Source organism: Euwallacea fornicatus, chromosome 13 (assembly GCF_040115645.1).
Source record: "Euwallacea fornicatus isolate EFF26 chromosome 13, ASM4011564v1, whole genome shotgun sequence".
NCBI lineage: Eukaryota > Metazoa > Arthropoda > Insecta > Coleoptera > Curculionidae > Euwallacea > Euwallacea fornicatus.
Genome location: NC_089553.1, coordinates 280,820 through 307,234, shown reverse-complemented (window position 1 = coordinate 307,234; position 26,415 = coordinate 280,820). Strand labels below are relative to the sequence as shown.

At 36.3% G+C, this 26,415-nt stretch overlaps 1 protein-coding gene and 2 non-coding genes across 3 annotated transcripts in view; 2 read left to right on the top strand and 1 right to left on the bottom strand.

Moving 5' to 3' along the window:
* spz3 (Spaetzle domain-containing protein 3) overlaps positions 1–25,600 on the top strand; it is a 35,763-nt gene extending 10,163 nt beyond the window's left edge. Inside the window, exons 3-6 of the mRNA XM_066289123.1 lie at positions 22,114–22,238; positions 22,762–23,040; positions 23,091–23,216; positions 24,414–25,600. Of these exons, the coding sequence (XP_066145220.1) occupies positions 22,114–22,238; positions 22,762–23,040; positions 23,091–23,216; positions 24,414–24,570 (687 nt within the window). The 3' untranslated portion in view covers positions 24,571–25,600. The remainder of the gene's footprint in view (positions 1–22,113; positions 22,239–22,761; positions 23,041–23,090; positions 23,217–24,413) is intronic.
* TRNAD-GUC (transfer RNA aspartic acid (anticodon GUC)) lies at positions 1,015–1,086 on the bottom strand. The gene has a single exon. It is a non-coding gene; the product is annotated as a tRNA-Asp (tRNA).
* TRNAD-GUC (transfer RNA aspartic acid (anticodon GUC)) lies at positions 1,943–2,014 on the top strand. Its single transcript has one exon. It is a non-coding gene; the product is annotated as a tRNA-Asp (tRNA).
* Positions 25,601–26,415: the final 815 nt, after the last annotated feature.

The following is a 26,415-nucleotide window of genomic DNA, read 5'->3' as shown; positions in this document are numbered from 1 at the left end:
ATCAAACTAAGGAAGGTTCGGCTGTTGGGTGTGTCGAGGCTAATGTGGTTAGAGACCGAAAACACCGATATAAATCTGTTCCTTATATACTTTATTATGTTTACTTAAGATTCAGAGATCAAGGAAAATAAGCCTTTTGCCCCTACATTGGTCACCTCGTTAGAGAAATCGGACTTGACGTAGCAATTGCCGTGTAATTTGCGGTTAAAACGTTTCTTTGGGTGGCAAATCTTCAGTTCAGCTCAGCAGTATTAGATTTTTTTATGACCAAGAATTAATTAATTGAATATAATAATTTACAAAGGTTGTTATTATTATTTAGCGTTGAAAGCAGAAGAACGAGGGATCATTAAAAAAAAATTACAATAGCTGGTGAACCGTAAATATTTGGCATCGATAAAGCCATTTGTTATTTACCATCAAACTTTAAATCAAATGATTACCTTTAACATTATCTACTTAAAATGTACCTTTTGTTAAGGAAAGTTAAATTCTTCTAGGTGATATCTGATATTAATAATTCGATCTTGACAAAACGCACAAATATAATTTAATAAACTACATGAACTCAATTTATTATTGTTTCAATGCGACTTCAGGAACACTGTCTATATAATTGCAATCGGATATACCTATTACATACTAGTTAGTAAATGGCATGCATAGACCGCAAGAAAGTTTCTTATCACACTCGCGATATGCCACCCTCGCCTAAAACTCGTACGCAATATTTTACGCTCGTGCGGTAAGAGTTACATTGACATTTTTATGCCGCACATATGATGATACGTGTGATTTTGTATATTATTTTTCTTGCATCTATCTCCTATTTAATGTTCAAAGTCCAATGAATCATTTTTAACTTGAAAGATTACTATTTATTAGTGTTTAATATTTGGTTTTAGTTTAGTGGTACGAATATGAGAACAATTTAAAAAATATGTATTTCTTTGATTCCCATGTTTCAAAATTGTAATTTCAGAATTTAAAATATAATTAGTAGGTAAAAAAATCCTCTCCGGCCGGGAATCGAACCCGGGTCTCCCGCGTGACAGGCGGGGATACTTACCACTATACTACCGAAGACTTACGTTATTTCGTTCTATTACTGTATTATTATCCTCATTAAAGTAAAAATTTTTATTTTTTTTAAATCATAAAATTTTAAATTAATTTTAAAATCCGTATCCTCCAATTTTAATATTACAATATGTAATATTATGTATATGATTATGACGTGTAAACAACACACAACATATAAATTGATAAGTATTTGGTACAGAATTCTATGTGAACGTCGAGTTACATATGGCCAGTAAAATGTTTAAAGAGGAATCCCATTAAATGGAAACTGATTTGGGCAAAAAACGTATTAATTTCACGAAAAACCCTAGATTAGTTTGCATTTGAAATTGAATTTTATGTTTCTAGGAGTGTGCCGCAAAGTGTCAGGTAATAGTTGCCTAACAAGTATAATATTTTTTTACAAGAGCTTTTGTATTAACTTTATTATCTTCTATAACATCAATTAAATATCAGTCTGCGGTTTTTCAATGCAAATCAAAGTGCCATGGATCGGTGTAAAAATCCTTTGTGATCCATCTCGAAACGTTTTACGGACGATAACCGCATGTATAGAAAATGTAGAATTACATAATCTTATATAATTCTACATATGCACGAAAAATGCAGAAAACGCTGATAGGACGTTATTGACACAATATTAAATAAGTGTTTTTACCTACTTCATATTATGTTTAATACATACTTACCTAATCTTATTTCCTAACACTATTCTGTTCAAATATTATGCATCATGTACATATTATATTACTGACATTTGAATATATTGTTTTTCAATTCAAATTAAAATATATTTTTTTCAATTTCTTTTATAATTTTTATTCAAATGTATAATAAACGAATGTTTTTATTATCTAAGTCTTCGGTAGTATAGTGGTAAGTATCCCCGCCTGTCACGCGGGAGACCCGGGTTCGATTCCCGGCCGGAGAGTATTTTTTTATGATAGCAAAATTAACACTCTTATTTTCATTTTTTATATGAATATAATCTATGAGCATGGAAACAATAATGTATATAACCCTCAAGAAAGTTTCTTAACACACTCGCATGATTGCCACCCTCGCCTAAGACTCATATGCGTTTTACGTTCGAGTGTTATGAGTCACCATTTAGCTAGTTGTATAAATAAATCTAATAATCCCATATCGGCATAATACGATATTTATAATTATATCTAAACCTTTACATTAGAGGAATTCGAGTACTATATATTCTGTGTCTTTCTATAGAATAATAATGTGGTTGATAACGGCCGTTGATTTTTTTTTAAGTGCCAGTTAGGGCTTAAAAAAATATTAACCCTAATCGCAAAGATTAGTGCGGCATAGGGGATTTTTACGTAAATAATTATTGTCCATGACTTTTCTACCGGAAATCCGACATTTTTAAAAATAAACGCAAATTCCCGAAAGGGGGAAATTCTCGGATAATCACTTAAATACCCATTCAGTAAGAATTTAATTTAACAGTCTTATTCACTCCAGCTTCTTACATATTAATTGAGTGACCATGCATGGGATGCAAAAAGGAACATTACTTCATTCATCTATCTAATTGGCGTTTTTCATGACGTTATTGAATATTTATTGTACTATTAAAGCACATCCTATGGCGATAGACAGCTCTTTTACAATTTAATTAAACGTTGTATGAGTATATACGAGGGTATACCAGAAACTGGGAGTTAAAGAAACTTGATTTATTTGTTCTTTGACAAGTTTTATTAAAATAGATTCATATTAATGGGTTTAACTTATAAATCGCACAGGGATATACTAGCAAAAAATGAAATCAATACATAATAAATCGGATTTGATTTATCTAATTATTATTTGTAAATTAAAATGTTAATCATTATTATTGGCGTGATCGTTGAATTAATTATATATTTCCGCTTAATAATGTGCAAATTAACGGTGGTTTAAACTGCCATTTAAATTTCCTAATTATTTTTTTTTATTTTGTTCAAAGTTGGTTTAAAATTTTATTCTTTGTCGTATTCGTACAAAAGAGTATCAGAGGATTGAAATGTTCTCGAAAAATTTGCAGTTTCTAGTAATGAAACTAAGAATACCGCTAGCGCTGGAAACTATCTGGTCCATATGTGGAACGAAGGAGAAATAATTCATAAAGACAACGTCAAAATCGTGAGCTCGAGAAACTCATACCAGGAAGAGCGGCTTTCTTTTTACTTCTAGTTCGAATTAAAACGAATTAGTATTCAAAAATCACGAAATTTTTTTGATTAAAATGATTTTCAAATTACGTAATTTGCGTTTTAATCCGTAATTATAAGTTGAAAGAGAGTGGCCTAGACGCGCCATCGATATCACGTTGAAGTGATAGAAACAGTCTTCCACGATGTAGATGTTCGAAAGGATTTTAAGGTCATCTACGTAGTTAATGTTTCGAAGGCGGTTATTTAAAAACGAATAAAAAGTGCAGATCCTAGGGTGAATCTCAAAGGTATTTTAGAGGTTTCAACGATTAGTGAGGATAGACAGAAATAGACGGTAAGGCCTGTCTGTGGAACCGTACAAGTGAGTAAGTTATTGAACAAAATGCAACTAACCACCGCTGATCGAAAGCTTTAACGAAATAAGTATTGCGGATATTAATCAAGGCCTAACATTGAGGGCTACACACTCTGAATAGAAGGTAGATGCATAGAAACGATTTGCAAAAAAATCATATTAATCAATATATTTACGTGTAAGAAAGCGCATTTTCCTGGAGTGGTGAGTCAATGGGGATTAGGTGCTATTTTTTTCCAAAGGATGACATTGACAGTTGCATTCAAGCATTGATTATCTGAAAGTAACATTGACATTTATTCATCAATCACTTGTCATACAATTCTATTGCAATTCGACTAATGCGACAATGAGTTAGTTATTACGTATAGGGGATGCGACCGTCTTCTCTTACTCATATTTTTATACGTATTCTATGTAGTTTCTTGACAATTATAGTACAGCTTTGAGGAATTTTTTAGGAATTTACACACATATGTTATTAATGATAAATTACAATTTTGTTCGGTAGGAGGTAGTTAAACCGCATTTGTGGGTATCATATAATTGGATGTTTTATAATGATTAGACTTGCCAGATATTAATAATATTTAAATAAATTCATCAATGAAATATTGAAACTGGTTTCCTTTTTGTATAAAAAAAAAATTAAAGGTCGACGTGTGTAAACTTAAAAGAAAGATGCCACAGTATTTCCGGGGAGCTACAGGATGTTTCCTGTTCAATAGGTCAAATACCATAAAACTGGATGGACCGCAACTAAGCAATCGACTTCCTCAAGTAAAGAGAATTGTAAAGAATTGTTATTATTTGAGACACTCACGTTTGAATCAAAATTATTTTTCAACAACTCCGGGTAAGAGAATCAAACTATAATTAGCCACCAGTAATCAAAACTCATTGTATAATAATTTCGCGTATCGTTACTTGTGATTAGTCAGAGAGGATTTCCAACATTAGAATATCATAGAGGAAGATCGCGGACTATTGCTGACCTTCAGCTGGGTACTACCAGAATCTTACGGGTTTTCATCGGCGTTTCCTATTTTTAAATGGGTGCACAGGTGCCTCGGCGACCAGTTTACCGGAAAAGTTCGTTTTTGGATACTCGGCGACACACTCTTTCTTAATTAGCGTGCGTAGTGTTTGTGCTTAATCATTAAATATTAATTTTTAAGTGGCAAAACTGGTGTGGATTAGATGGTTGCTTACCAAGTTTCGGCTAATTGACATTCTGACATTTGGTTGTTGGTGTTTGTGTGGTGAGTTAGGATCAGAATGGTGGTGACAAAGTGGAAAAATAGGTCGAAGGAGAGTTTCGGCGCTGGTTTGGTGAGTTTTGTTAAAACGAATGATGCACTTTAACACACGTTTCGAGCTCTTGAAAATAACACATACAGGAGAATAATTATGTTATAAGAATATTTCCTTGAAGTCTTGTGTACAGCATGTAAAGAAAATTAAGAAATTCCACTGAAAGTCGCGAATAACGACGTCATTTATAACATGTCGCCTATAATGACGAAAATTCAAACGTTTGGTTAGATTTGCATTCATCCCATTATAAAAAAAAGTCGCATTTAATGCCACAAAAATAGATTTTTGGCAGTTGGCTAGCTGGGTATAACGATGCTATGGGATATACTATAGCAATTTTAGAATAAAATCGACACTGCCGGTTTTCGTTGAAAAGTCATTCAAAGGTTGACCGCCATTTTTTAAAAAGCAGTGCTTTTAGACGATTTATACACAAACCCTAGAAAATTTCTTTTTAATATACATATTTGACACACCTACATATGTATAGTCGTGGTTTGTCTGCGATTTGTATGTAAAGCTGCTAAACCACCTCTTTTTTATAAGTTTTAATCTCTTTTTGTGGAATTCATAATTGAATGCTGTCGACTGTATATTTCATCGATGGAAAGGAAGAAGAGGATCAATAGAATGGCCGCCGAGATCTCCCGACCTCACTTCTCTCGATTGCTCTTTATGGGGATGCCTAGAATCGAAGATTTACAATACGAAACCACATAATATTAACGAACTCAAAGAATATATAAAACAAGAACTAAGGCCAATCTCTCCAAATATTTTAGAAATTATAAATAAAAATCAAGAAGTCAAAGGTGAATATTTGAACAGTTGCTAAGTTAAGGGAAATAATAATTTGATTGTTTAAAATTTTGTTTGATTTTGGTATTATTTTTCTCTATGATGAAAAGTAACATATCAGATAAAGTCAAGTTGAAAAGATCTTTAAAATGATGTACCACTTGAACCTCCTTTCCATTTAAACTTTTAAGGGTAACTGTCACCCCAGCGAAGGGTTTAGCGTTTGTAGCATCAGAATACTACCAAAAAGTGCATCGGGTAAAATAAATATTGACGTGTTTAACCAATTTTGCTAAAAATCAAATGCCATGTAGATACCCAAGCTGTGTTTATTGTATGTATTCATCTTTCTTGCGTTATTGTATTTTTGTCATGTTTTAAAAATGGCCTCAAGAAAATGAAAAGTTTTGACCATTGAGGAAAATGGTATAATAATTCCTACAGAAGGTGAAAGCAATAATACCATTGCAACGAGTTGCGCTTATCGCATTCGATTCTGTCTATAATCTGGAAGAACCGAGAAAATATCAAGAACGGGTTTACTGAAAATTTGTTTCCAAAGGAAAAACTCGAGTTAGTCAATCATCGGAATATTGATCATGCATTAATTATGTAGTTTAAAAAAGAAAAAGTAAAGGTTCAGCAATCAGTGGCCTAATAGTATAGAAGCAAAAGCCGAACAGTTTGCCAAAATAATGAGTAAAGGCACGGAATATAAATGTTCAAAATGTTGTGATTAAATGTTTCTTGCAAAGACATAACATTTTATTTAGGAAAATTAGTGATGAAACTACTAGTGTATCAGTTACAGTGGCGGAAAGTTGGCTCAAAGCTGTGCGGCTAAAAATTCGAAAAAATTACCAGAATAACGAGATTTTTAACACAGATGAAATTGGTTTTTTCTGCAAAATAACTCCAAACAAAACTATTATATTTAAAGGAGAGAAGTGCACAGGTAGAGAAATGTCTCAAGAAAGACTTATCCTTCTTGTTGCCACCAATATGACAGGATCAGAAAAACGTAAATTGATTATTATTGAAAAATCAAAGAAACCTCGCTATTTCCAGAATTCTAAGTCGTTACCTCTGTCCTACATGTTTAATAAAAATACCTGAATGATGTCAGATCTGCTTGCAAAATTTTTGCACAACTAAGACTCTGAATTAAATTTAAAGAAATTTAAAAATGTTGCTCTTGATAAACAATTGTTCAGCACACTCAAAAAAGTTAAGTTTAAAGAATGTCAATGTTCAATATTTCGCACCAAACACCACATCAGTTCTGCAACTGGTTAACCAGGACATCCTAAGATCAATTAATTTTATAAATATCCAGCTAATGAATATTAATCAAAACAACCAATAAAAAAAAGTATGCTCTTAATCTTTTGAATGCAATATAAATGATTTCTAAAGCATCGAACAGCATATCACCCCCAACAATCATAAAATGTTTTAGGCATGCAGGTTAACACCAGTGGCTAACGACTTTCAAGAGGACGAGCTTCCTTTAGCTGAGGTGGCAAGAAGGATAAATAATGATTTTAAAAAAGACAATCATTTGCCTCTTGCCATGATAAAAGACAATCTTACATCGCCAAATACACTCTGGACTGATTTTGTGAATGTCGACCTGCACTTGGAAAAAAGAGTCCTATATCTGATGAGCAACTTGCAAAGAAAGTGCTCACCATTCAAAACATCTAAGATAAAACTGATGATAATTTTGAGGGTAGTGAAGATTGTAAGCCGCTATTAACTGTAAAAGAGCTTCAAGCTGTAAAAACCATGAACAGTTTTGTGCTATGCAGTTATTCCAGCAACAGAAGGCGTCTCAATGAAATCAGTTGCATAGAGAAAAATATTGAATTGATTTATTTTGACTTAGGCTGCAGAAAGCAAACAAAAACTACAGAGTATTTGAATAAATAATGTTTAAAGAAAGGTTCGAAATTATTTTAAATTGTTTAAGTTTTATTATTTATCTTTTGTAAATTTTTTAAATGCATTGTTGGGTTTTTCTTCATGTTTCTTTAATAATAAAAAAACAAATCTTGATTTAATGATGACAGGATATAACGACCCTTTTTACTCCATCTCCTGGCCGTCGTTATATTCGACTTTCACTGTACTCAAATTGTTCTCCAAATAGTTAAAAATTATTATTCTTGTAACTTATTACTTATTAATTAATACAGGTATACCACTGGATTAGAAAAAAAAATTCTGCTTCAAGACCATTTTCAACTGCTTCAAGAAAATTATGATATGCTTCCTGAAATATCACTAACTGAAAGTCCACCAATTAAGTCGAAGCATTCAAAACATCTTACCAATTTCCCAATACAACATTAAACTTTTTTTTATACTTTTTACTTGGTATTGTTTGTTACTTTGTTTGTTATTGACTAGTGTAATAATGCGTGTAAATTCGCAAATCTTTCATGCCTACTCTCGACGAATTGATAATTTCCAATCTTTAGGACAATGAGATACGGTGATTTTATGCCGATCTTTGAATTTTCATTTGAAAATGAGCTGTTAGAGGTTGGAAACAGTCCTTCATTGTTTGATATTTAACTAATACCTGAATCTTGATATTAATTTGGGTCATTTTTTAATTGAATATTTTTAGTTTAATTAATATACCTTATTACTTAATTAATTTAATTAACTTTCTTAAATTGATGGTTCTGTAACAGCGATTATTTAAGCATTAATATACACGTGTCGAAACACAATGTTCGGATAACTCTAGATAATTCTCTCATTCGAATATATCAAATAAATTTCCTATCAACAGGTCCATAAAGTTTGAAGGTGATTTTCTCTTTACGGCTTCCGGAACTTCTGAAATAATTAGTTCAAATTTGGTGCCAGTACTACTCCAAGGATATGCACGGTACGGCATCTTAGTTGAAGCTGCAAGTCTGCAAATTGGTCATTGCTTTGGAGCAGAAAATGTTGCTATGAGGAATATGTCGGTAGCTGTCTTTCTTTGGTCTCATGAGCTTTCTTTTTTCGCACATCACCTTATTCAAGTTTTTCTCTTCCTGTTGCACTTTTCTCGTTCCTCTCCTGATTTCCATAAGGAGAAATAATAATTATTCTCCTGTTTTTAATAAGGAACCTTTTGAAATATGTAAATTTGTAAAAAGAAAGTTAATTGCCTACAATTCTCTTCAATTTCCCCCTCCCTTTCCAACTGCGACACTACTACAATACAACATAAAAATATCTCAACCATAAACATTCTAAATTGTCAACAATCTCATTACTATAATGTTTAAATGCCTTAACATGGCAAATTTCTGCGCAATGTTCCTACTTCCTATATACAGAAAAACGCTTTACGCTTGCCTCTATCATTAACAAATAAAAGCAAAGGCATGACAGTTACAATAAATACAAAATAATATAAAGAATTTATTTCGGGACATTGTCCCGGGAAAGAGTATTTTTCTAAAAGTTATTACTTCGGCCGTAATTCTATAAACGTGAACGAGATATAATTTTAATAATCCCAATCTGCGCTATTTATCTAGGATGATTAAGTCCTTTTACTGGCTTATGCGATTTAGATTGTATCTGTTCTCATATAGGTCGTTATAAAATTGTTTAAACATCACGACATGGTTAATTGCTATTTATATAACATCTGACATACGGACGACTACGTAAAAGTCACCTTAAGTGGTTAGTTGCTTAATCTAAGATTTACAAGAAATATCTTTATCATTTTTGATTTGATCATAAAAACGAGAACCAAAAGCCTTTTTAATCTGATATCTGTAGCAAATACATACCAGATTCAACAAAAAATTTTACATCTAGAACTTTCGCTTTTTTCCGATCTCAGCTCGTGACACGACTTTTACTTTCGTAATTTGCATAATTAAGACTGGCAACATCTTAGTGTAGCACACATGATATCTTCGTTATTACTCGTAAAATTAGCGTCACCTAGATCTTCTAAGATTGAGGTGAGGTCGTGCGACATTGCACGTAATATTTATTACTGCAAATAAGTGTATATTAGCCATTAATTACTATTCTGCGTTGGGTAATTGATGCTTCAGGTAAAGGACAAACGAAGGAATTGAATGCCTTTGGGAGGGGGTTTTGTGTAATTTTCTACTGTTGAGACATTATGGTTTTCGTAGATTTTCATGCAGCATAGTATGTACTGAAAGAAGTAAATGTGACCATCTGTTTTGACCAGAAATATCCATTATCCTGTTATCAAAGATTCATCTTCCAATTAATACATCAAGAGAGGCAAATTCTATGTGACCAGTAAATTTCACTATTGAAAGCTCTACCGTAACGATTTTGTAACACGCACATAACAAAACTAGAAGTGGATCATAGTTTGAATACAGATGAGATAAATAAAATATTTTAGTTCTAGGTGCGGTATATTCCCCACGTCAGGTTTAAATTTGTAATTAGAATAGAAATTTCAGAATTATCTATGAGGACATAGGTCACAATAAATGAGAAAAAGTGACAACAAACTGATAAAGAAAAACTGTTCTTGTAAAGCAAAAAATGGTGAATGCTCACTGGGAGAATGAAAGTCAATGTTCCATTCGCCTTGACACACCTTCTCGGACTCGTGGTACCGGGTTTACTTTTTCACTTTCCGGCATCAATTTTCAACGAGTGTCATCATAAAGTGCGCATAAGATCAGGAAGCCTCATGTAGTATAAGTGCTACTCAATATTAATTATTCAAATATTTTGTAGGTGTTATGTTTGTTTTACAAATTTCAAACCTAAAAATCGCAACATTATTATTGGTTATGCTGTTTTATTAGTATCTCGAAAACTATCACATGAATATCAAAAATTTTTCAACAATGAAACACCTGGCCCGATTAAAAATATTCCTGTATAATTCGTTATTAATCAAATAATAATTTATACTTTTTCGAGTTAAATTGCTCTGGTTATAGACTTGAGTAATTTATTTTCTACCCAAATACATATTTAATATCAGTGTCAATAGTGAACAGCCATTATGCTCTGGCAAAGGCTAACGTTTTACCATACAGGAACCATGTTAAAATAATGAAAAATGGGCCCTAAAGGTTATTGAAAAAAATCGATTTAATGAATATAGAACTAAATGAGTAATTAAGTTTCTTATTAGTTGATCATTTTAATGTACTTCAGCGAGTAGTTGCAAGATAATTGAGTATTTATTGGGAATAGCCTAATCACGCGATAATACGTAAAATCAGAGCATGTAAGTTTCAATGCCAATGAAAGATTTTTTTAAAGGTCGCCAGAAGAACGTAATATGAATAGTTGAAATTATTGTAATTTGCCTGTACCTGGATTAATTAAGTCTGTTCGATTAAATATCCAAGAACTGTGTAGTGCAGTGAAATATTTCTGGAATTTCGCGGTGTATTACTGGAAAATAAAAAATACACACATAATAGTTTCCGGAAAAAGGTGAATGATACTTTTCCGATGTAACTTCCAAGAGGCGCGAATTTTCATGCCACCTATCAGAGATCGATTGAGTCATTTTGTGGGAAGAACGGTTGAGCGCCTTCTATCGGAACGCGTCTCTAACTAACGCGTTTCTCCGATTAGCTTTTCTCACAATTTACGTGTGTCTTAATTAAATTTTCATTGATGAATTCAACAAAAATTAATAAATTCATCGCGCAGATGCTTGCATGCTAACTCATTGATATTTCCTTTGATTAGTGGATTTGTCTAACGTTAATTTCATTTTAAAGATCCGTGAAGATTGGCGTTTCATTAACTTGACGATGGATTTTTTAATGCTTTTGAAGGTATACTACTCGGTACTTATGGAAATTAATCTGAACTAACCTGAATTCAGTACCCACTATTTTGACAATGATTGGTGACCTGAGAACCCGAAAATGAATTTTTTTTTCAATAGTGTCTAATTCTGTTTTTGGTCCTTGAACATGTTATAGGTTCCTGTATATAAACGTAGATTTAACCAGTAGCGTTCGAATTCGTGACATACCGGATATCAGCAGAGATAAAATTAATGACTAATTACATATGACCTAATATAGTTTTTTGTGGCAATTCGTTATAACGTTTAACACTATTATTCCTAACACAGATATATTTGAAAGTAATTACGAAAGGTTACTGAAACTGGTGTATAAAAATAGATATGATACGTCGCGTTAGTTCTCAAAATCTCGAGGTTTATTGTTTTATGTTACCTAACGCTACGATCGAGTACATATAATTATCTAATTTTCTATACAACCTTTCATCAACTAAGAGTTCAGCAACTTAATGAATTTTGTTGAACACTATCCGTATGCATACGCTAAAAATGTGGACTTCTAGTGCTTGTTCGTTGCAGCGACGTCTAAAGACGCTAACTCGAAATCTTAACTTCATGAAATCCGTCAAAGCTGGAGCTAACTTTAGATACTACTAACACGAGTACTTATGTCTTATTTTTTATTCAGATCCTGTAACTCTAACACTCTAATCCTTACAACATGATACACATATTGTACGTATTTTCCCCTCAATTCTATTGATTGATACCAATTCAATAAATAATAAATCAGCCGTAAGAGGTGTAGCCATCGTGTAGGAGTCAAACGCAATCTTAGGAATGTTATATTGTAATATTTGTCCCAGTATGGGACTATCTAAAAAAATATGTTAAGGACAGGGAAAGGACTTGTTCAGAGCATTATAATTGCTCGAGTGACATTTTTGATTGGTATGTTGTTATTTTACTTATATAGTGGTCATGGCATAATTTTAATTGATATTTGATGTGACTAAAACAATTAAACTATAAACAAAACCCTTCTTGATGCTAATCTAAATAAATGATAACAAAATTTATTGTAATAAATTGCTAATTTCTTGATTCCTCACGATCATAATTTAAACAGTATTAATTAGCCATGATTTATATGTACCTCCGAATCAAAGAAGCGTTCTTCCTAATCAACTCTCGTATATCCAAATAGAAATAACCTGAATGATCGACTTTAAAACATTCAAGACAACATAATAAACGCTAGTACCGTAGAAAGTAATTATAAATTAGCGTTTATTAGTATTCCTCGACGAACCAAAGCTTTTATAAAGTACATCTTACTACCAAATAACTATGAGTAAACATTCATTCATATTTACATTTACATATTACCAATAGTCGTTGTTATTTAAATTGTCTTGATTAACGTGAGTTTCCCACTTTTTTTTAATAATCTGGTATTTGGCTTGGGGTCCAGATTATACTTGCAAAGCGGCTTTTTCTATTATAAAATAGATCAAAGGTGTGTCAAGCTAGAGTGGAAGTCGTTATGGCTCTTTTCAATTCAAGCGCATGCAAATGGGTTATAAGAAACGTATTAAAATGGAAATAATTGTTTTGTTGTTAACAAGACGTGCTGTTCAAGCTTATTGATATTGATAACTTATTGGACTTATCTTTAAACCTTTGGGAATCTCGGAAAAGCTGTAAGCTAAGCGTCAAGCTAAAGAGTAGACTAGCAGTAGCTAGCTAAACGATAGATGAATAATACCTTAAAAAATGTCTTTCCTCGAGACCTAAAGAAGTACCTTAACGATTAAAACGGTATATCATGTTTTATAGAGTTATAACACAGTCCTTCCATTTCCAAATATACATCATAATAATAAAATTTCAGAAGAAATAATTAATAAATTTAAAGAATTAATAATTACGCTCTTGCTGGCATGAAAAAAGATGGATTTGATTTATTCAGTTCTATTACTTTAAAGATAACTTGAAAACCACTTTAAACGTATTTTTTTATAATACAGAATGTTTCAGGACATACACAACCTTTAATCACACATGCTACATTCGAAAATAATACTAGTTTACTATGTAAATTGTGGTCCAAAGATAGTTCGGGAGGAATTACACAGTAGAGTTTGGTAAAAATGTACAAAACCGTGAATTTATTTAAAACGCCTGAAGACACTTCAATAAAGTTTTAGGGATAGGTAGAGAAGACGTAACGAATTTTTTAAATATTTACTTTTTTTAAAGTTTTTTATATTGATTCTGCTTCTTGTTTAAAACATTCGTGGTGAACCGTAAATTTTACTTACCTACCTAATCTAGCACCCTCAACCAACCCCTATCAAATAGATCACTTACTTACCGTTCTAGGACGGCAACTCTACATGTGACACTACTTGTTCCACATTCATGACCGAAGATTATGAAACTTGACCAACAAGTAGAATTGGCAATGTCGAGAGGGATGTCTTACACGTAATATTCATAATGGTTTATGTATGGATAGTTCTTTATTTTTGAAGATTTCGATGTGCATGGTTTGTTGGTGCCAGTCCCAATGGAAAAATTAAACTTTTTATTGACACAAGTTATTGACGCCAATTTACTAACACTTCAAAATGTTCGTGTCTATGTACGCAAAAATACTGGCTCTTATAATTTGGTCGTATCATATAAAATCTATTTTACAGCGAGTTTGTACGCATACTGTTAAGGGTGTTCCTTCGATAAATGAAACACGACAAAGACAATTTGTTTTATGTAAAAATGGACTGTATTGACTATGCACTTATCTTAAAAGAATGTAAGAATCTTGGTCTAAGTAACGAAGAATAGGGAGAATGCTTATTGGGCGGGTACACGATATGATGCGGATCACATCCCGTCACCGACGTAGCTTTCACCCGACGAGACCACAGGAAAAGCAGAAAAAAAGAGAGAGAAAATTGCTCCGATTATCCCTTAAGTACTAACCCCGAAGAATTCCAACCAGGGGCGCACCACCACCAAGAACCATTATAAGCTATGGCTACAACGAATCCCATAACTCGTGGCCATCTGGGGAATATCTATACTAATCGCTTTTCTGGGAATATTGCGGGTCCAACAAATTGACCATCAAAGCAATAGTCCCTATAGAGAAAGATTCTTCGACTAGTAGCACATTCCCCAACCAAAGCGTATCCTTAGCTTTGGCCTGATGGGCCATGTGGTCTGGCACCCAGATGGTATTCTCCGAAAAGTATCGCAGTACATAGGCGTAACTTAAGGGAGTAAATGACAGTATACAATAAACCTAACATTAACAACAATAAAAAATAAATAGAAAACAAAAAACCAATAACTTAGAGTCCCTAACATGCCCCCGGCCTTGAAGCGCTTGCAGCGTCTTCAATGACAGTGTTCGTCGGCAGGGGACATATCTTGCTAAAAGAGCGCTTCACCAAACCACTAGAAGTTCTCAAAGTAGCCACACGATTCACTCCATCCTGGCCAGGGTGTACTGCAACTACTCGTCCCATGCGCCATTTGGAGGGAGGAAGGTTGTCCTCCTTGACAAGCACAAGTACCCCTTCCTGGACGTCCTGCTGACGTGCCTTCCACTTGACCCTCTGCTGCAGTTCGCTGACATATTCCTTGCTCCAACGCGTCCAAAAGTGCTGCTTGATTTGTTGGATCCTTTGGAATACCGACAACCGATTTGCAGGAATATGCTGTAGGTCTGGGTCGGGCAACTCCGTGAGACTTCTTCCAATCAGGAAGTGAGCGGGTGACAAGGGAGTTAAATCATTGGGATCTTGTGACAAGGGAGATAAAGGACGGGAATTAAGTATTGACTCAATTTGTGCTAGTAGCGTAATGAGATGTTCGAAGGTCAAGTTGGCATTTCCCGCTACTCGTTTTAGGTGGTGCTTTACCGACTTGACACCCGCCTCCCAAAGACCTCCAAAATGAGGCGATTGGGGGGGTATAAAGTGCCATTGCACCCCCTCCTGGGCATATGAATTGGCCAGTTTACTCGATTCTTTAATCAAGAAATGGCCGAGTTCTGCCAATTCTCGATTGGCGCCGACGAAATTCGTGCCGTTATCCGAGTAAACGTGGCTAGGTCGACCACGCCGAGCAACAAACCGACGAAAAGCAAGCAGGAACGACTCGCTGCTTAGATCGGACACCAATTCCAAGTGTAAAGCCTTCGTCGCAAAGCATATAAATACGCTTACATAGCACTTAGACAACCTTGAGCCGCGACCCCTTTTTTCCCGTATATTGAGTGGACCCATGTAGTCCACTCCCACAAATGCAAATACGCTCCCACCAGTTAAGCGACTTGGCGGGAGGTCACCCATAAGAGGCGCCAAATACTGAGGGTTGAATCGCGAGCAGGTAACGCAATTCCTTACAATGGCCCTAATCAAATTGCGCGCCGCGACAACCCAGTATTTTTCTCTTAGGGATGCGAGCAATAGCTGAGGGCCGGCATGCATCAATCTCCTATGCTCATGTTCGCACAACATCCGCGTCAAACGATGTTTTGGAGACAAAAGCATAGGATGTTTCTTATTGAATTGATAAGCCGAGTTTCGCAACCTTCCCCCTACCCTCATTATGCCCTCACCATCTAGAAAGGGACTCAAACTTAACAACTTATCCTTAGGGTGCAAGGCGACACCCCTGCTGAGGCAATCGAGCTCGACTGGAAAGCTACTTCTTTGCGCAGTCTTGACCAACATTTTGATTGCCTCATTTAATTCCGAACTAGATAATGGCGTGCTGACGATGACCCCTTTCGATAACCTTAATCGACAATTGCCAACGAATCGAAGGACGTATGCTACGATGCGACTCAATCGATTGAAGTCAGAGTAGCGCTCGAAGAAGTAGTCCCCTATGGCGACAAAAACAACAACTCTCTTTGGAACGCGGACCTCGGGCACCTCCTTAGGTCCTTCAGACACACTAGGCCAATGACTTTCCCTGGACTGAAGAAAGGAAGGGCCATACCACCAAAGACTAGACTCCATGAGTTCACTGGGAAAGACCCCCCTCGATACCAAGTCGGCCGGGTTTTCCCTAGTGGGGACGTGACGCCACTCACAATCCATTGTAAGCGTTTGGATTTGTGCTATCCGCGCGCTTACGAAGACCTTTAGGTTGCTGGGAGACATTTTTAGCCAACTCAAGACGATGGTTGAGTCTGACCAGCACACCTGCCTAACAAATTGCAATCTAGAGGCCGCCCTTACCTTGCTTATAAGTTTGGCCATGACCAATGCACCGCATAGCTCCAAACGAGGGATAGTCAGGGATTTCAAAGGACTCACCCTGCTTTTGGCGCATAATAACCTCACGGTTATATCGCCGTTTCGATCGATCGATCTGACGTAGACGGCTCCACCATAAGCGTCCTCACTAGCGTCAGAAAAACCGTGCAACTCATGGCACAAAGCATCCACGCATGCAATGTGGCGATCAATGTGAGTTCCATTGAGATTCGGCAACTCACTTCGGAATTTTGTCCAGGCTGTATGCAAATGGGCAGGGACTGATTCATCCCACGACAACCCTTCTTGCCAAAGCCTTTGGATTAGGATTTTTGCGATGATTACAGCCGGACATAGAAGACCCAAGGGGTCGAAGACTTGCGATATACCTGACAAGATGGTGCGCTTTGTCACTTTCACGTTCGTGTCAAAGGCCTGAATTTTGTACGACAAAACGTCTGACGAACAATGCCAAGTTAAACCCAAAATCTTAGCCCTTTCGTCCCCGTGAAAATCTAGCACCTGAAAATCCTCGTTTCCTTGACTCACCGCACGCAATATAGCGGGTTCGTTGGAAAGCCATTTCCGCAATTTGAAACCACCCCCTGCCAATGCAGCGGAAACTCTATGACACATTCTAATTCCTTCCTCAACCGAATTTATTGAGTGAAGGAAGTCGTCAACATAGAATGACGATTTTATCACCGAGGCTACATCAAGTTCACTCTCCTGTGCTACTTGATGTAGACACCTTACGGCTAAAAAGCTGGCACTAGCTTGCCCGTATGTGACGGTGTTCAATTCAAAAACCTCGATAGGATCTGAGGGCGATTCCCTCCAAAATATCCGTTGCAAAGAACGTTGTTTAGGCTCCACAAATACTTGCCTATACATCTTGGCGATATCCGCCGAAACCACAAATCGGAACTCGCGAAAACGAATCAAAATATCAAATAAGTCCGATTGGATCACGGGACCGACCATTTGCAAATCGTTCAGGGATTTCCCTGTTGAAGATGGCATACTACAATCAAATACGACCCTCAATTTAGTGGTGCAACTTTCTGTTTTAATAACAGGGTGATGAGGCATATAGTAGGAGACACGATCATCCTCATCAAGCACCCTAGTCATGTGCCCAAGACTCGAATATTCCCGCATGAAACTGCAATATTCTTCCCTCAAAGCTGAATCCCGGCTGAGCTTACGTTCTAGCGAAAGGAACCTATGGAGAGCTTTCGTCTTTGAATTCCCCAAGTCAGCGACGGGATGCTTTAAAGGGATGGCAACCATGAAACGGCCGTCGCCCGAACGCCTATGCGTTCTTTGAAAATGCTCCTCACATTCGAGCTCCTCAGCCGACCAGGCCTTGGTCTCAGAGAAATTATCTTCGACCTCCCAAAATTTTTTCAAATCAAAGTCAATGTTTGAGCCACTTGGCCGCGAATTTGTACTCAAATTGCAAATGGAGTTGATACTACCGGGATTCGCCATTGATCCGGAGACAATCCATCCGAATCTGGTTTTCTGCAAGATGGGATTGTGCGGTCCAAGACTAATTTGACCGACACACAACAACCCATAAAACAATTCGCTGCCAATCAGAAGATCTATAGGGCCAGGTTTGCTAAATTCCGGATCTGCCAACGTGATGTTGGATGGAATATTTAGCCGACTAATATTCACAGGAGCACCAGGAATGAAGCCGGTGATCCTGGGCAAAACTAAACACTTTAAGGAAGACTTATAGCCACTGTGTCGCGCACACACCTCGATGTGGCAACAGTGTTTCACCTCTGACGCCTTAGATCCCAATCCCCCGACTATTACTTCGAAATCGCCCAATTTTGTCTTCAGCCTCTTGCATAATGAAGAGGTAATGAAGTTTGACTGACTTCCCGAATCTAAAAGTGCGCGCACCTTTAAGCGCTTACCCTCGGCACTGACAACGTCAACTAGAACGGTGGATAGGAAGACATGATTATCCGAACTAAGTGAAGACAACGAAACCTGATGCTCCAAACTCTCCACTGGTTTGGGGGCATCGTCTTGCACCCTGACGGGTTCAAAGTGCAACAAGGTGTGGTGTTTAGCCGGGCACTTGCTGCAATTTCTCAAGCGACAATCCTTTACAGAGTGACCCGGCTTCAAGCAATTGAAACACACCTTGAGTTGCTTGACCTTGCCGAATCGTTCGTTGGGGGACATAGCCAAAAAACTTGGGCACTTAACTAATGAGTGTTTGGCTTTACACACTCCACAAGAAATATCGCTCCCAACGAAGGTTTTGGCGCTCGTCTTATTAGGTTTGAGTCCTACATTTCGTTCTGGTTTACTATTATTGCCCCTCTGACGATCGATAGCTTCGAGCATGTCCGCCCTGGCGCTCAAAAACTCTCTCAAAGAGTCCCATGAGGGGACCTCTTTGTGGGTGCTCTTCGCCTCCTCCCATTGCCTTTCCGTCACGGGGTCCAGCTTTGTGCTTATGAGGTAGGCTACCAGAACACCCCAATTTTCGGGTTTTTGACCCAGAGCGGTCAGCGCAATTAAGCTCTTACTCACGCTGTCAATTAAACTCCTCAATTTAGGAGCCGATTCTCTATGCATCGATTCCACTTCAACTAGAGTTTTCAAATGGATGTGCACGAGCACCCGCTTATTATCATATCGCTCACTCAAGGTTGTCCAGGCGATATCATAGTTGCCCTCTGATAATTCAAGAGTTCCCAAAACCCGAGACGCTGCGTCACGCAGCGACGCCCGCAAGTAATGAAACTTTTGAATGCGACTCAGCCTATCGTTGTTATGTATTAGACTAAGGTATAGATCTCTGAACCCAAGCCAATCTTTGAAATCGCCAGAGAAAGTTGGCAATGAGATAACCGGCAATTTGATATTATCTAAAGGGCTGGGAGATTCCGCCCCTTGCGAGGTGCCGCCTGCAGTGGACGCATCAACCCTACTGAATTTTTGCAGTAAACCCTTTCCTTTGGCCTTAAGTTCAAAGTATCTATTCTCAAAGTCGTCCCGCTCAACTAATTCGTCGTCGTAATCGTCAGCATGCAGCTCCAACTCACTTTGGATAGTTCCAAACCTCTCGAAAGTACCTTCCAATTTGTCGAGTCTCTCAATTATCTGCCCTATTTTTTCGGCACCTAGACCGCTACTTACATCTAACCTTTCGAGAAATTTGCTGAACATAGTGAGTTGGGCTTTGCACGTTCTCCTAGCCACGTTTAACCCTTTTAGCTCCCCAGCAGATGCCATGATCACAAAATCTCGATACACGCGTCTACCAGGTACGATCTGCTCTAATGCAGGAGCTCACAACAACGGCACGCAATTTGTAGCCACGCCAAGCTTTGTAATATGCGGCTACAAGTCACCGTGTGCGCAAAGGTAAAGGTTAAGCAGTACGGCACACAATTTGTAACCACGCCAAGTCTATATAGAATATGCGGTTACAAAACGCCAACTTTACGATACGAATGATCTAATCACTAGCAAATAGCACAAACGAAAGCAATACGGTTCAAAGGCAATAGGACAAGGACTTACCCACTTCCCAAACAAAGCTCCCTGGCTTCCACGATGATCCGGAATCACCAAGATTTCTTCTTACTTAGCCCCAGACGAACAGCGATTTTGTTTGTTGTTCTGGCACGTGAAGCAACTTCTATCACGCCTACAGAGCAACTTCTCGGTTTTGCACGCGAACAACTTCTATCGCGACACAAACACCGAACGAATGATTTTCCACAAGCCCGAATCCGGCTCGAAGGACCAAAATGTTAAGGGTGTTCCTTCGATAAATGAAACACGACAAAGACAATTTGTTTTATGTAAAAATGGACTGTATTGACTATGCACTTATCTTAAAAGAATGTAAGAATCTTGGTCTAAGTAACGAAGAATAGGGAGAATGCTTATTGGGCGGGTACACGATATGATGCGGATCACATCCCGTCACCGACGTAGCTTTCACCCGACGAGACCACAGGAAAAGCAGAAAAAAAGAGAGAGAAAATTGCTCCGATTATCCCTTAAGTACTAACCCCGAAGAATTCCAACCAGGGGCGCACCACCACCAAGAACCATTATAAGCTATGGCTACAACGAATCCCATAACTCGTGGCCATCTGGGGAATATCTATACTAATCGCTTTTCTGGGAATATTGCGGGTCCAACAAATTGACCATCAAAGCAATAGTCCCTATAGAGAAAGATTCTTCGACTAGTAGCACATTCCCCAACCAAAGCGTATCCTTAGCTTTGGCCTGATGGGCCATGTGGTCTGGCACCCAGATGGTATTCTCCGAAAAGTATCGCAGTACATAGGCGTAACTTAAGGGAGTAAATGACAGTATACAATAAACCTAACATTAACAACAATAAAAAATAAATAGAAAACAAAAAACCAATAACTTAGAGTCCCTAACACATACTCTCAAAAAATAAGCATTCTGTGGCAACGAGTCACACTCTGGAAGAAGTGCCGCATTTTGCGGAATTAGGCACTAATCCATAGCGGCGAAATAGGAGGAAGGGTCGTCACCACGCCCTCTTACGTCTTAGATATGCGCCCATTGGTTGTTCTCTTTAATCAAAGTTGTTTAATTATTATTGAATTTTGTTTCTAGTTTTTAAAAAATTCAGCACTCACTTGGACGTCCTCGGATATAAAATCGAGAAGAGGTATTAATTATAAACAAATTTAAGGTATTAATGGGCCACACGAATTCTAAGATATCGAGCGACTTCGTGATATCAACTTATTTACCGTTAGCCGGCTCTGAAAATCTAAGAGCAAACGATGACTTCGAAGGAATTATAAATAAGTGATAATCACCGTAAACGTGCCGGTATTACGAACGAAAAAAGTACATAATGATTTATTAGATACCCTCGTGAATTTGCCGCAATACCGCTGAGATAATAATTAATTATAAATCATCGATCACTGCTGGTTATTAATTACGGAAGACTAACATAAACGGAAGCGCCCAATATGGCTTAATGAATATTTCCTTTTATGGGCATATTCTTTCACAATTAAAATATGAGATCAGATTGTTTGATGGAAAAATTCTATTTATAAATTCATGATTTCAGAGGCAAAGAACCTAAACTTACCTTTCGGGGTAAATATAGCCAATATTCAACATGACACTACTTTTATTGCATTGAGGCCGGTGTATATGGTGTGATGTCTACATTTAGACATAAAATTTGAAGAATTGACCACGTTCCTATCGATGAAGAATTCGAGATAGCTTCAATTTTGAACTTGATTATTTCTTTTGTTTCAGATACTTTGGACAGCCTTATCAGTAGCGTTAGGTTTAGAATTAAGAGGTGAATACATTCGTGGAGTTCCTTGCATAAAGCGCCATCAACAGCTCTTTTGTCCTACAGCAGGCAACTCATACCCCCTGTAAGTAATAATAAATAAATGAAAACAATAAATCACCTATATTATAAATAGATGTTCCACATAATGTCTCCCACATCTTTGCCAACAAACTTTCAAATCAACATCTTACTCATCCCAAATCTGATATTCACTGCTTCGTATAGCTCCTTTTTTAGGGTATGCTATTTTTATAAATGAATGCTAATTATGTTATAAATCGCGTTTAGCAATCTTATAATATTCTGATTCGGATTATTCAAAAATGGGCGGCATTGACCGTTCTTCAGAAATTCCAGAGATTATATACACATGAAAGTGAATCGAGTGGGATGAACAATGCACCTTAATTATTTACAACGTTATTATTTAGATGTTGATATTTAAATATGCAATAATTATGTCTGTCCAGAAGATGAATGGCTGATTTATGTTGATTGATCAAATTATTCGCCTATTTAGTTTAGCGAAATATATGAAAAATTCCCTTGAAATTGTAAAGAACATCTTTTGGTATCATCATCGATGAATTCAAATTGCCTTTCAGAGACCGAATAGAACTATTCATAGATGAAAACAAAGCCTTAATGAAACGAATGTACGGGGAATTCATCGTGCCAGAATTCGAAGATGAGGGTGGGTCCACTTTTACGAAACGATCGGTCAAACACAAGAGAGCCGTGAAACCGGGGGTTCCAGATATACACTTTGAACCGGGTCCGGAGCCTCCACTTGAAAACTTCGACTTTGGGAAGAGTCACAAACGAAACACCAGGCAGAATTTCCGGAACATGAATTTTTCCAATAGCAAAAACGACAGCGGAAGGTTTGTTTCACTATATAAAATTGCAATTTTTCTAATAATGCCATTTTCAGAGTGGATGCATGCGAAAGCAAACTGGAAATTGTAACTCCTTATTGGGCTTCGAATTCGGCAGGGAAAGTAAGAGCTATCGTAAATACTCAACACTTCGAGCAAGCTATTCATCAAGAAGTATGCACGTAAGTGTAGTAATTCAGAAATTTCGAGGTATCTTTCCGAAAAATTGATAAGAAAACAGTCGAAATGTGCCCAAGTGTTCACCAATCTCTGTATCACCCACTGATTTTAGAGATCTCTATAATTTGGAAGCTATGCATTTCGCGCGCGTGAAAACAGGGGCGAGGGGTATCGATCACAATTCTATTCAAGTAAGTTCTAGCGAACCAGCCAAATAAAAAATAGAACTGCAAATAAGAATGAGTAAGGAACAAACAAACATAAAAACAATAATTTGGAAAATTTATGGATCTTAAGGTTTTGTGATATATGAAGGATGTATCCAGAATGCTATAAAAGTTCTCTGCAATTGAAAAATTTAACATTCCATTATAGCAAAAGCATTGGTGTAGTCGAGGCAATTTTGAGGTGAATAATAACACAATTAACAATAACACGAACCAAATAAAAATAAACACGGGAATTAATTTTGTCAAATTATTGAAAATACATATCGAGTACTCGAATAAGGTGCACATAAATTTACTTTGTATCTGGATCCCTTTTTTCCTAAATTCGTCCCTGCTCAAAGAATCAATCCCCCTCGCCGGCCATGACTGTAATAAATGAACACATTTATATATATATATTGTTCTTTTACTTAAGAAGCAACATGGAAACGAATGTGAGAGGTGTTTGCAAAATATCGTTAATGCGGTTTACAAATTTTTATCAATTAGTTAGTAATAAAATATATTTTCAGGAGCCAATATGACAAACAATTATTCAGTACATATAATAATTAGATTTTGTATTAATAGTAGAAATCAATATATCAGTTATTTATCTGGTAATAGACGCTTTCAGGGAATCCCACGGGGTTGAATTTTCAGTAAATTATTTGGGCCTTTAAAATGCTTAACGGTTATGGCTGCAATAATTTTCAGATAACTTTAAAAATAAATTTTGCTTATTGCACGCTTAAAACGAGACAAAACAATTTTAACACCGAATATACGTAACTTTTCTGCCGAACTTATTCAGTTTTAAATAATGTAGCAAAAAACAATTGACATCTGTCAGTACCTCATCTGTCACTAGAGGCGACAGCCATTTCATACAAAAAAGCCTCGACGTGTAGTCGGTTATATAAAAGTTGGTTCAAGAAGATGACGTAGTCAAAGGGTATTGCCTTTTTTAAATAATTCTTAAACTTTCAGAAAAACTTCAACGAAAAGATGTACAAACGATTGCGGCTGCGAACAGAAATACAAATGGCACCGTCTCTTGGCTTATGATCCAGACAACGATTGCAGAGGTATCTTCATGGATTGGTTCCTATTTCCATCTTGTTGTGTCTGTAGATGCAATCCATGACCTAGATAATCGAATCAAATAAATAATAACGTTATATTTCGAACGCCGATCAAAATGCAATTCTAAGCTTGATTTATGGGCTTCGACAAAGACGAGATTAGTATACTCTTGTAATAGTTTATAATAATGTCTCGTGCACCATTGTTCAGTTAGTCGAAAATGTGATAAAGTTTTAGTCTGCCAAAATATGTCGTAATAATTGATACGATCTTACTCCTCTATAATATACGATAAAATCAAATTATGACCAAAGTCACTATTTAACATCAATAACATGAAAGAACCTTGTCATACAGCTGTTTAGTCCAAAAAACTGTTTTAAATGAGGAAGTCTTGCTGCCATCAGTAATTACCGATCTCAATTCGTTTTAAAATATTCACTTTCATATTTTGGTGATTATATCGAAAGTGATGGTACTAGTTGGGCCGACTCAGAGTCGGATTTAGGCGGGTCTTACCTTTCAAGCTAGCAAAATTACGAGATAAGCCTATAGTGTCTATTATATCCCAAACAATGCCTCATCGCACAAATCTAATGAAATTCTGTTTCCATTCAAATTGTTCTAACTAAAATAAGGTTTAAATATTGCACAGTTAGTCAAATGCGTAATTAAGGCTTATATGTAAGTAGAGAATATGTTTGTATTTATTTTTAATTTTATACTATTGGTAGTCTATGTAATGATATTAATTATTTTATTGACAAATATCCTACTAATGTTAATCCGCAAGAATTCCGAAATGCAGAGTTTAAATTAAAAAATACGATTAAGTACGTCAATCATTTCTAAACTTTCTATCTAAACTGGTAATAATATAAGATCTACGTTCTATAATATATAGAGTATTCCTAGTAGATATTTTATAAAGTAGTATTAAGACTGCGTGCAATATCTTATCAAATACTGGTGGGATCGAAAGTCTTGCATTTAGCTGAAGTTTTTTGTGGTATGTAACACATAAAGTTAAAGAAATTGCTGCCATTTTTTGTAACGTTAATATTAAATAAATTATTTAGAAAACATGAGAACTGGGCCTGAGTGTCCCACCTTCACGTGTAATGCTTCATTTTGTTCCACGTGGGTTCCAACGCCATGATATTCCTATTGAAAAGTTACAAAATATGTTTAAACAACAAGTAGAGTTGTACTGTTTCGTGTACTTGCAGTTCAAAATACATCAGACATCTTACTCATTGAGGCCCAAGGCTTTATCTTGTGATATTTAGCGATAATTTATTTCCCAACAACTAAAAAATTACGGGTGAAATTTTTTCTCACTCATAATATTATATAAAACATGGACATTCAGTAACCTCATATCCAATAAACGAAAAACAACTTTTTATATCATTTCATAGACTCTCTTACCGACGTAGTGAAACTAGGTAGCATATCTCATTTTAAGTCTTATAAATCACAAATCTTAATGTTTTTCTAAACTCAAATTAAAAAAAAAAAAAAAAATATATATATATATATATATGTGTGTATATATATATATATGCGATAAAAATTATTTTAAAAAAATTAAAAGGGTTAAGATAGGTGACGCGATTGCTACGTTGCAAGAAAGCTAACATTGCGAGAAATTAAAAACGCAAGTACAGACCTGGCAGAAAAGCGCTGATCAACACGAATTCCGCGGTTAAATGCCAAAGTTTTTAAAACAGTCTCGGATCGTCCCGAAAAAAAAATGCATTACCACTTATAGGCAACACAGTATACATAACAAATAATTTATGTATTTGACCAGGCACCGCGATTAATGCTGCAAAAAGTGCCGCATATTTAGCCGGTTCCCGCGATACGGTCACAAAATTATTTAACATAGATAACCGGTTCC